We start from the raw sequence: 12,739 nt of genomic DNA on the forward strand, positions 1-12,739 counted from the left end.
AGGTACCAAGTCATGTGGCTAAATATAGCTAAGAATTATAGGTTAATTTAAATATAAGAGCTAATCAATAATAAGCCTAAGCTAATAGCTAAGCAGTTATAAATAATATTAAGCCTCTGAGTGATTATTTTATAAAAGACTGTGGGACTGTGAGTGAGAGATTTGTCCTGACCATGGGCCAAGCAGGACACAGGAAAACTTCCAACTATATTTGGCGCCCAATGTTGGGTGTCAATTTTAGACTAATTTCTAAATGGTCTTATTAAATAAAAACATAGGGGTGAAAGCCTTAGAGAGACCAGGGAAAGAGATAAAGCCACCAGCCAACTTTAACTCATCAACTCTGCAGCTTTCAAATGCAAGTTACTTCCTGTCTTACCCACACACATATGCCTTGCTGTTCTGCCATTTGATTTGCTCTCTGTCAAGCTATCACTTCCTCTTCCTACACAGCTCTGGTACTTTCTGTCTGTCTATATAGACCTCTAGACCTGCATGGTTAACTAGTGTTGGAATTAAGGTATGTGCCACAGCACCTGGCTCTATTTACAGTGTGGTCTTGAACACACAGAGATCCTCCATTCTAAGTGATAGAATTAAGGACATGTGCTACTATTGCCTGACTTCTTTGTTTGTTTACGTTGTTGGTTACAAATTGTTATTGGTCATAGTCAATCTCTTTCTAAAAGAAGAAAGGGATATGATGTAGAAATATAGGATATAGATATGATAGGATGAAAGGGTAGATTATTGAACCTACTTTTAAAGAGCAACAGCTTGTTTAAAAATGTTCTACAGTGCTATGGATTTTAGTTTATTGATACAAATTTAAAGTTAATTTTGTTATACTGTATGCATATTTCTACTCTTGTTTAAGGTAGAATGTTTGTGCGACTCATTTGAAATCATAATGTATAGTTAAGAAATACAGATTAACAATTAGTCATCCATGATAATCAAACTTATAGTTATGTTACTTAAGTTTTCTAGATATACATGGATATATTTCAATTAGGTAGGTAATCTTCAAACACTTCAAAGACCTACAGAATATGGCATTTAAAACGTTTTTAAAACTTAGGTTTTCTGGCCAGTGAGACATATCTCCTCCCGGCAGTACTGATTTACTTCAAAGAGGAAGATGGCCATCAAAGATACTCTGAATGGAGTTTATCTTCTTCTTGGCAAAAATAGCCATTTGGACAAAAAGCTGCTCTTGCCTGGACTGCTGATAATATGTTATACACAGAGAGAAGCAGTTGAGAGACTCTAGGTCTATAGGCTGAAGATGGATGCCTCAACATTGAAGAGGAACTTTGGATGACTGTTCAGGCAGGCAGCTATCTGTCATTTCCAGAATTTTGGAAATTGCTTACAATGCATTTCCTATTTACTTAGGTAATATTGTATCCTTCTGGGATCTTTGATGTAGTTGATGAACTATCTAGTTGACTAGATAGTTATAATTTTCCTTAGTTATGATAAAAGATAATTTAGATACGAAACTTTAGACTCACAAATATAGGATAGATGATAGAATATTTTCTTTAATTTTACAAAATAAAAATAGAATAGACATTGTAACTATAATTCTTACTTGACAACTGTTCTATTATATGTAATTTTACTATATTGAAGTTAAAACCTTCCATTTTGATTAGACAGAAAGGGGGAAATGCTGTGGGATAATGCTTTGCTACACTGGTTTAATAAAACACTGATTGGCCAGTAGCCAGGCAAAAAGTATAGGTGGGGCGAGAAGACAAGGAGAGTTCTGGGAAGAGGAAAGGCTGAGTCAGGAGTCTCCAGCCAGACACAGAGGAAGAAAGATGACAAGGCAGAACTGAGAAAAGGTACCAAGCCATGTGGCTAAATATAGCTAAGAATTATGGGTTAATTTAAATGTAAGAGCTAATCAGCAATAAGCCTGAGTTAATAGCCAAGCAGTTATAAATAATATTAAGCCTCTGAGTGATTATTTTATAAAAGGCTGTGGGACTGTGAGTGAGAGATTTTTCCTGACCATGGGTCAGGTGGGACACAGGAAAACTCCCAGCTGTACCTTTTTTTTAAATCAAAAATTCAAAGGTCTTATATAAAGAGTTCTTCAATTATATAGATGTAATTGTGAGATTAATATACAGTCATTGAGCTGACTTTTCTGAAATACATGTTTTAAAATATATGAACAAGCTGAATATTTTCTTGTCTTTTAATCTTTTTATTATTTTAAAATTACCACTTAGACATATAAATGTAGATATCTCTTTTGTGTTGTGTTATAGACTATATTTGAAAATGTTTAAATATTAATTGCCTTAAACATATGTATAAAACAAGGGTTAATATCTATTCTTGATATGAATTTATTCATTCAAATAAGATGTTAAGCTTATCAAAGGGCACTATATAATTTCAAAATACCTTATTGAGAAAACTTTGACTTTTTTAACATGTAAAATTAAAATTTTCAGAGTGCAGTAATTTGAACAAATTACCCTTAGGCTAAGCAAGCAATGTTCTAAACAACCTTTCCAAAAGTTACAGAGTTTTTAAAGAAAAGTGCAAATTCTCTCATTATATTGTATATAATTATATGTTATATACTGTAATTCTCACCTCAGTTTTAATAATCTATTTCTTGAGACAGATCTGGTTATGTTACTTATGCCAACCAACTCAAGGTCCTCCTACCTGGCCCTCCCTAGTGATGAGACTACTCACCTTCTTTATAGAAAAACAAATTCTTGTGTGTGAAGACTTGAGTTTACTACTAAAAGAAGTATAAATAATTTTATCCTTGATTTTATAGTAGTTCTTAAATAAAGATTAAATTATTTCCTTGGCAGAGGTTTGGATTGGCTAAATAAAGAGTGGGAGAACCTGCCAAATGTGGTGGCATGTGCTTGCAATCCCAGAACTCAAGAAGCATGAGTGTTACACATTTTAGGTTTACCTGAGGTACATAGCTAGTACCAGGCCAACCTAGCCTACATACCAAGCTCTTTCTAAGAATTCAACAGAATAAAACAGGAGTATAAGTAACCAAACAACAGGATGATAGACATATAATGTATTTCAAATTAAATAATTTGAACTATTGATTTGTACTTCCTGTAGGCAAGCACTGTGAGAAGGATGTTGATGAGTGTGACTCCTGGCCTTGTTCCCCAGGAGTGAAGTGCCTCAATATCTTTGGCTCCTATCGCTGTGGCTCGTGTCCTAAAGGATCCCATGGTGATGGGAACACATGTCATGGTAAAAAGCCCCTGCTTGCTGCTGTGCTTTGTGCTGCATTTATCTAATTCAGGTCATTCAACTGCCTTTTTTTTTTCTACTCACATGTTCCTTTGGTACACATGCATCATGCTGCATGTAGAACTAGATGCACAGGATGCAGAAGTATATCACATATGTCCTCCCACTTAATAGATCATCATGTTGTAGAAAGAAATGTGATTAGGAGCATCATGGTGCCAAAAAGATGTTTTGTGTATTTTGATAGATGTGCCTGAGAGACACACAGGAGTAGTACACAGGGCATCATTCCTGCCAGGAAGGACAGAGACCCTAAAAGAGGCATGGATTGAGTATGGATATAGAGAGACTATGTAATATTCATGTGAAGGTCAAGGAGAGAGGACTGAGTGACTGATGCAACTTTTATGATTATTATCCAAGGAGACAGAGATTTTAGAGGAAAGGGGACAAAAGAAACTAAGCAGCATCAATATTTTAGAAGTGAGCTCTAGGAGACAGCATTAGAGAGCTATATTTGTGGTACAATTAAATGAATAATGATCTGCTTTTGATGGGAAATTGATCACCCAATCTTTATATCATGATGGGCCTGTCTGTCGAGGTGACAAGTGAGGAAGTCAATATCAACCTTTCATTAGTTTTCCATGAAAAAATTACCCCTGAGGTATTTTTATTTTGCAGAAAGTTAAGAATTGTATAATGCAACATATTATATATATGGCACCTGGAAGTTCAAGAGCAAGGATCTAGTCTGGTTGGCTTCAGGGAAACTGTTTCCTTGGCTGGCAGACAGCCATGTCATCATGAAGTCTTTCTTCTTTGCCTGCCTGTGCTTTCCTGGTACCTCCTCCTCTTCTTAGGATAACAACTTAGATCACAGATCTACTCTTCTCACCTTGTGCAACCAGAATTCCATTTACAAAGACCTTCTCTCTAAACACAGCCATGTTTAGGATTTACACTTTGACATATGAGTTTTTAGGCACACAATTCATTCTACATCTGAGGATTTGGTGAAAAAGAATAATATCTTAACTGTGTCTTTGATCTAATTTGGAAAGAATTAAATTCAAATGACTCATGAATCCTAGATTATGATTCATTGGGTTTAGTTTGCAAAAGTTTAACTCTGATGTGCTTCATGTACTGATTTACTACAAAAACTATGGTTCTCCGGTTCTCCTGAGTCTTGATAAAAGTGTCATTGAAGAAAAGGATGGTAAAACTGCCAAAAACATAAAATCATGTTAGGCCAATAGATGGAAATGTCCCCAGTAAGTCATGGTCTTGGTTGAAGCCTAATGCGGAGTACTTCACAATAGTTTTTCCTAAGACTAACAAGTTATACCTCAATACCTTCTCTGCCCTTCTTCCCAGAGTCCTCTCTGTCCCTGGAGTCCTGCTTAACCTTTTTCTAACTATTGGCCTTTTAGCTTTTTATTAAACCAATCACAGTGACACATCTTACAGTGTAATCAAATGTCTCACAATTTTTAGGAAGATAACTTAAGGGTTATATAATGCAACTTGAAATACATTTTTATACTTGCTAATCTCCTGAATCCTTGGGTATATACTATAGAAAAATGAACAAAGGGAATTTCAGGGGTGCTTATTAGAATTTACTTTCAAATTAGCTTACTTCCTGTGTTACCTTGTGTATCCAAATAGGTTACACCATCCTTGAAGGCTGGAACACTAGGATGACTTATCATTACTTTATGATTCCTAGTCTTACATGTTATAAACCCCACATAAAGGAATGAATAACTTGGCACAAAATTGTGGATATTGTAGAAATTAATAAACATTCTGATGAACATTTCTATTCATTTTTGCTATTGTTTAGATTCAAGCTTTCAATTGCCATCAAAGGAGCATTTACCTTCAAGTCCAAGCTTTACTCAGAGTCCTGCTACAACTACCGAGTCCTTAAACTCAATAGGCACCTTTCACATTTCAGTAAAACCAGTTACAACTCAAATGGATAATACAAAGAAGGAAATTTCTCATCAGATACCTGCTTATGAGCATGTGGATCACATTCTCAGTACAAATCTTACTCTCACCGAGCTAGAAATTCCTGCACATAATGGTACCTCTTTAAGCATCAATCCTAACAATTCTTTTGGGCAAATAAGAGATGCTCTCCAGGGCACTGTTCAAACCGAGACAGGGGGGCATAATGCTCAAATCAGCAACCCTTTCCAACGTTTCACTCAGCATGACTTTACATCATCGACTACTGAAGAAATCACTATTTTGCCAAAGAAGTTTGAATCAATCAAAACATCAAATTGTACAGAATCATCTTGTTTCCCGGGTGTTTCCTGTGAGCCAACCATAGACGGTCATTTCAAGTGTGGACGCTGCCCCTCTGGGTATTATGGAGATGGAATCAATTGCAGAGGTACTGTGAAAAAATTTCAGAACACAGAATGAAAACATGGAACTTAAGTGATTAGCAGTTATCCTTCCATATTTGCTGATTTCTATTCATTCTGTTTAGTTTAATACATTTTTGGAAGATGTGAGTTTTCTGAAATGCTTTTTTAAAAATACCATTACTATTACAAAATATTGTTACTATATAGGTATTATTAATACAGTGATACCTGCTCTATTCGAAGTTCTATAGCAACATTCTATTTTAACCATCATGTAATCTATAGTAACCTCATATACTGAGTGTTGTTTTCCATGTGTACTGATGAGAGAATAGAGCTTTGTGAGTCTAGTTGTCTGGTACCAATCAGCTGAAGAGACAAGTCACAGCTGTGAGTACAAACCTGATCAGTATTGTGTGGTCTAGTTTCTTTTCAGTCCACCATTGCCAGTTAACACCTCAAATTACTGATTCTGACATACCTGCTTATTTTCACAAACTGCAATTTTCTGTAGTTTCTCAAATGCTTTTGACATTTAAACAATTGTTCTGTCATTTTAATTTTACAAGCACTGTTTATATCTTTGCCCTGTATAGTCATTGTTTTTGTTTAATGCAAATAAAAATTTAGGTGTTTTGTCATTGTCCCTGTCAATTTCTTTGTTAGTTTTATTGTTATTGTTCATTTTGGTTTGAGACTAAAATTAAAGAAAAGAAACATTTCAATACTTCTATGTTCTTGATATTACAAAAACAAAACAAAAAAACCCAAAACAAAAAATGAATCCTCTTTCTTTTTCCTGCAAAAATATGAAGTCTCAAGACTTGTATGTTTATAACATAAAGTTGCTTATTGTTAACAAATAAAACACAGTAATCTCATGTGTTATGGTTACATGAGAAGTGTTAGATGGCCATGGTATATGTCAAGTGGCTGAAGATATCCAAGGATTCCAGCCCCATTAACTTTTGACTTCCTGGAACCTTGCTCTTTGGGATTCTGACCATCACTGTCCTATCATCAACATTACAGCTTCTGAAACTCCATCACATTCTACAACATGAGTGCATGGCTGGCTGCTTCCTACCCTGTGAGCTAGTGCTATTGGAATAATTGCCACACAGTACACTTTTTTCTTAGTCTAGTAATCGTGTTTCTCAATTATTTTAATCATTAAGCCAGTATAAGGAAAAGAATTATAATTAAATGTAGTAGCTGTGGTTTAATAATTCATTAAAATGTTCATGTTAGAAAACTTTAGAAAAAACTTTTTTGATACAACTGAATCTGAAAGCAATATATATATATATATATGTGTGTGTGTGTGTGTGTGTGTGTGTGTGTGTGTGTATATCACATCTACAAATCAGACTTTCTTCCTTGATTTTTGCAGCATTTTGTAGACATTCATGTGGAAGAAACAGGGAATGTGTTGCCCCAAACATATGCAAATGCAAACCCGGTTACACTGGTTCCAACTGCCAAACTGGTAGGTATGTGATTCATTAGTTTGTATAATAAGTTTTATTTGATAATCAATATTTCTAAGCCATGGGCTTTATTTTTATGTAGCCATCTGTCACCCTGTTTGCAAAGAACATGGAAAATGCATTAAGCCTAACATCTGTGAATGTCCTCCAGGGCTTGGTGGAGCAACCTGCAGTGAAGGTGATAATTACAAATAAAATCTCAAATATGGGACTAAATATGGTGTTATTGCCTTGAAAATATTTTGAAAGATAATATTCATACTGTGTTTTTGCTAACAAGTATTTACCAGTGCTTGTATAAAAGCTCACAGTCCTAAAAAATATTTATTATAATAATTCATTTTAGAGGTTTAACTGTATGGGTGTTTAGCCTGGTTGTATGTCGGACACCATGTACATGCAATGCCTGTAGAGGCCAGAAGATGGTGTCATATTCCTTGGGACTAGATTTACAGCCGGTTATAAGGTGCGTGCTGGGATATGTGGAATCTAGAAAGCAGTCAACAGCTCTTAACCATTGAGCCATCTTTCTAGCCCCTAATTTTGGATCACTAAAACTTCAGAAATTAGAGATCCAAAGAGCAAATTTTTGTCTTTCAAAACCTTTGTTTTTTGAGAGTTAGGTGTAAGGTAACACATCCCTACAAATATTTTGGCAAAAGGTAATTATTAAATGACTTTTGTGTAGTAAGGAGAAACCTAAAAGGTGGTCTTAAAAAACAAAACAAAACATCTGCAGCCATATACAGGTTGCATGGTTTAGGCTGAAATATTAAATGAAGAATCTACAGAACAGAGCTGATAAAATAAGTGTAAATTTTTAAAATGAATTTGCTATTTTAAAAAGTTTTTGAGACTAAATTCTAGTAGAGGATACATATAATTGTGAATGATCTTAGAGTCCTGTTTATTACCTTGATGACAAAGGAAACCACAGAGTAACAAGATAAATCTGGAACTAACAGAAATCTTCAACACTAATAGCAAATGAAAATAACTATAGAAATATTAAAATTTATTTTTAGGACAGTTATTTATAAGTCTAGACTCACATTTTAAAAGAAGCTGAAGTTCAAGTATCATTATCCAATTAACCAAAGTTTTATAAACGTTTCACACACCTACATTGTGTTTTATAGATTTCATTTATAAACCAAAACATGGTGCTGATTGATGATTGCTTTGGAATTGTGAATTCATGTAGTGGATCCCAACTACACATTAAAAGGGTTTACCCCAAATTTTTCTTTTATAATGGGGCTTTATTGTGGCCATTTTGTATATATGCATGTATACTGATTAGTAAAACCTGACTTAATATCTGTGTCTACAGAACATTGTATCCCTCCTTGCCAACATGGGGGCACATGCTTGCCTGGCAATCTCTGCTCTTGTGCTTATGGATTTGTGGGACCAAGATGTGAAACATGTAAGTAAAGCTCTCTTGCAATCTGGTACAATAAACTTCTCCCTTGATGAGTTGATGGTTTTAATGCTAAATAAAACAATCCCAACCCCAAATAGAGTTGATTCACTAAAGGAACCAGGAGTGACCAGAAATGAGGTAAAGAAGTTTGGATGGGCATGGTTGTAATCCTATTACTTGGGAAGCTGAGACAGGAGAATCATGAGTTGAGAAATAATCTGAGTTACATATAATGAAACCCTGTCTCAAGAAAATGGATAAAGAAGTTTGTTCTGAATAGTAACTTACCTTATTCTTTGAAATAATTAAAAATCAGACTTATTACCTCGTATGTAACTTTATTTAATTTATCTTTAATTATGCTCACCAGTTACTAATAATTTCCCTAAATAACTAATTCTCATTCAGCGCTAATGATTTTCTACTTTCTCCATCTCTATCAGTAAGAAAATAACTGAACACGAGAACTGGAATGCATCCAAGCCAGAGTAGGAATCATTCTGATCTTTCTCAGTGATCTGATTCATTACTAGAAGTATTTGGCAGTTGTGAGCTAAATTTGACTGTCTTTTGTCTTTCTGATCTTAGTGGTCTGTAACAGGCACTGTGAAAATGGAGGTGAATGTGTTGCACCAGATATTTGCCAGTGCAAGTCTGGCTGGTATGGACCCACCTGCAGTACAGGTAAAAATATCAGAACTGTGTACAATAAACACATCAACAAAAAGAAACTTCAAATACAGGTGTGAGAGTCACACCTACAAAAACAAAACTGAACTGACAAGAAAGATATGAGATGGTTATGTATGATGCATTTTAAAAATTCTTACATCTCATCTTCATGTTTTCCTGTTATCCAGAACCTTAATGCTGTCTTACATGTTATGTTCCTAATCAGTACTGTCTTGTCTTTGTATTTCCGTCATTCACTTACCTGATAGGGACACAAATCTTTGGGGCAATTTCTTCATTTAAATTTCTTTCTCTTTTTCTAATCAGGTCATAGATATGCTACTTAATTAAACATTTATTTGGTTCTGGTTGTTAAGCACAGCCATCACGGCAATCCATTCATTTATCAGTATCAGATGTGTTTCCTTAAAAGAGAGGTTTGCAGTTTGTCTGTCTATTCTAATTTGCTATGATCTAATGACTTTTCTCAATGAAAATTTAACCCACCATTTATAATGTGCTGGTTATACATGGAGCCTGTTAGAAAGGAAAACAAAGATTATTTCATGTTTCATATCATTAATGAAAAAGATATGAGAAGTAATTATTTAAAAAAAATAAGACTGTGAAGCAAGTTGTTTTATGATAGGATATGTAAATAGACCACATATTACAAGAAGTGAAGACATCAATTAATCCTCGCAAGTTGAATTTGGAAGAGAACTGTACCCGTAGTACACCTTGGAGACTGGATAAAATCTAGGCTAAAAGTAGAACTAGAAGAACTATCAAAGCAAAACAAAGTGATGAAGCACCAGCCATTTTGAGCATGGAGGAGCTTGAGTAAAGTACCCCTGTTTTATTTGCAGAGGGATCAAGTGTGTGCCTTTGTCAGTGCTGTTGAGTTGACTCTCCCTTTCGTAGCCTAGGATCATTACCAAAAGCATTCTGAATTTTAATCACACTCAATCCACATTCTTCGCTTTATTGTTAATATTATTAATGCAACAAATGAGTGTAGCAGGAATCTTAAAAGTTCTTATTAATAAAATCAAACCTGAGGTGAGTTATTGGGGTCCATGCTGGTAGATCAGAGAGACAGAACAAGCCACAGCTATCTCACCTCGCCGGATCCTCAGCTGGTCTTGTCTCCTCAGACTGGAGGCCTCTGAGTCCTCATCAGGAATGGGTCTCAGCTGAATTACTGCTCAAAAGCCTGAATGCTTAACCAGCCAAAATCATCTAGTTTCTGGTCCTCACGCCTTATATATCTTTCTGCTTTCTACCACCACTCCCTGGGATTAAAGGCTGGCTTTCTGGGATTAAAGGCGTGTGTCACCATGCTTGGCTATTTCCAATGTCGCCTTGAACTCACAGAGATCCAGAGGGATTTCTATCTCTGGAATGCTAGGATTAAAGGTGTGAGTGCCACCATTTTCTAGCCTTTGTATCTAGTGGCTGTCTGTTCTCTGACCCCAGATAAATTTATTAGAGTACACAATATTTTGGGGAACACAATACCACCACAAATGAGCATACTTTCAAAGCAATTACAAAGTTATTTTGCTTCTTTTTGTTTGTTGAAGCCTAAAATATGGGCTATTTTTACTTGTAGTTAAAGTATATCACTGTGCTTCCTTCCATACACCTGTGCCACACTTAGTTTTAAAATAACAGCACTTTGTGATCTCTCTTCCTCCTGTTGTTAATTAGCTCTGTGTGATCCTGTTTGCCTCAATGGTGGTTCCTGTTATAAACCAAACACTTGCCTCTGTCCTGATGGATTCTTTGGTGCACAGTGCCAGAATGGTAAGTATTCCTTCTGCATAAGTATAAAAGGGCACTGGAAAACTAGGAATACAAATTAAGAAAGTGAGTTTTGCAGAAATACATACCAAGTTTCAGGTGAAAGAAGACTATGTTCCCTCTCTATTCCTTATGATTATGTAGATAAGGCCACAAAAGCCAACTCAAGCAAATGTGCCAGAGTTGCCAAATATTCAAGATATGTTAGGTTAACAGCATGGGCACTGTCTCTAAAGTTTTGTCAAGCTAAGATGTGAATATTCAACATGCTAGTGCAGTTTATAATGAACAGTGGAGTTTCCATTGCTTTCAATTCAATCATTGTTGACACATTTTATCTAATGTCTGATGTTTTCCCATGTTAGCATTTTATCTAATGTCTGATGTTTTCCCATGTAAGTGTTTTATCTAACGTCTAATGTTTTCTTGACTTTAGTTTTATTAAACATTTGTGAAGTGCATCTGTGTTCAACACTATGCAAAATGGTGTGGAGACACAAGGGTCATTTTCCTTTTCTGCACCATGTTTGAATGCCTTTCCCCATCTAGTTAACCCTCTAGAGCAGTGTTTCTCAACCTTCCTAATGCAGGCACTCTTTAATATAGTTCCTCATGTTGTGGTGATCCCCACTCATAAACTTACTTTTATTGCTCCTTCATAACTAATTTTGCTACTGTTATGAATTGATATGAATGATATCTGATGTGTGACCCCTGTAAAATGGTCATTAGACACCAAAGAGGTTGTGACTTACATCACAGGTTGAAAACCACTGCTCTCTCTCTCTCTCTCTCTCTCTCTCTCTCTCTCTCTCTCTCTCTCTCTCCAGTTAATAGAAATGTTGCAGGCATGAGAATATAGGTATGAACTAGGAACTAATGACAGTAAATTAAATGCTTCAAATATTTCCTTTAACTTTAGTCTTAGAGTTATACCAAACATTTTTTAGAACACATTTAAACATCTTGACAATTAAATTAATAAAATTAACACTTTTATGTGATATAATTTGATTTTTTGTAGAAAATAATTTTTTCATACAATATATTCTGATTACAGTTTTCTCTCCCCTGATTCCTTTCTAGTCCTCCCCATTTCCCTTCCCACCCAAATCCACACTGTTTCTTTCTCTTATTAGAAAACAAACAAGTATCTAGAAAATAATAATAAAATAAAAATAAACTTGAATAGGAAAAAACAAGGAAATAGAAGGAAAAGAACTTTAAAAATAAAAGCACAAGAAACACATATAGATGTACACACACACACAGACACACACACACACACACACACACACACACACACACACACACACACACACAAACCCATAGAGAAAAAGAAAAGAAAATGCCTTGACAAAACACCGGGTGACAAAAGACCTCCAAAGATGCCATTGAGTTAATTTCATGTTAGTCATCTACTGCTGGGCAAGGGGCCCTACTTTAAGAGTGGTTTGTATATCCAGTGAGACTCCACTAAAAACAAAACAAAACAAAAAAACAAAAACAAAACCACTAATTTTTCTTTTGTGGTTAGTTATCATTTGGACATATCTTCTGGGTTAGGAATGAGAGGCGCTAGGACTCCATCCATCTGTCTTATATCCTTGCAGGCACTGTGCATGCTTTTATAGTTTCCTTGAGTTTATATGTGCATTGGTCACTCTGTGTTTAGAAGACCTTCCTTGGTGTTCTCC

The 12,739-nt window shown here is 35.3% G+C and overlaps 1 protein-coding gene across 1 annotated transcript in view; it reads left to right on the forward strand.

Moving 5' to 3' along the window:
* Positions 1-12,739, forward strand: part of Vwde (von Willebrand factor D and EGF domains) — a 68,768-nt gene that overhangs the window by 44,078 nt on the left and 11,951 nt on the right. The window contains exons 19-25 of the mRNA XM_016002756.3: positions 3,121-3,258; positions 5,111-5,671; positions 7,042-7,137; positions 7,221-7,316; positions 8,472-8,567; positions 9,153-9,248; positions 10,950-11,045. Coding sequence (XP_015858242.3) covers positions 3,121-3,258; positions 5,111-5,671; positions 7,042-7,137; positions 7,221-7,316; positions 8,472-8,567; positions 9,153-9,248; positions 10,950-11,045 — 1,179 coding nt within the window. The remainder of the gene's footprint in view (positions 1-3,120; positions 3,259-5,110; positions 5,672-7,041; positions 7,138-7,220; positions 7,317-8,471; positions 8,568-9,152; positions 9,249-10,949; positions 11,046-12,739) is intronic.

The sequence above is a fragment of the Peromyscus maniculatus genome, chromosome 3 (genome assembly GCF_049852395.1).
Source record: "Peromyscus maniculatus bairdii isolate BWxNUB_F1_BW_parent chromosome 3, HU_Pman_BW_mat_3.1, whole genome shotgun sequence".
In the NCBI taxonomy this organism is placed as follows: Eukaryota; Metazoa; Chordata; class Mammalia; order Rodentia; family Cricetidae; genus Peromyscus; species Peromyscus maniculatus.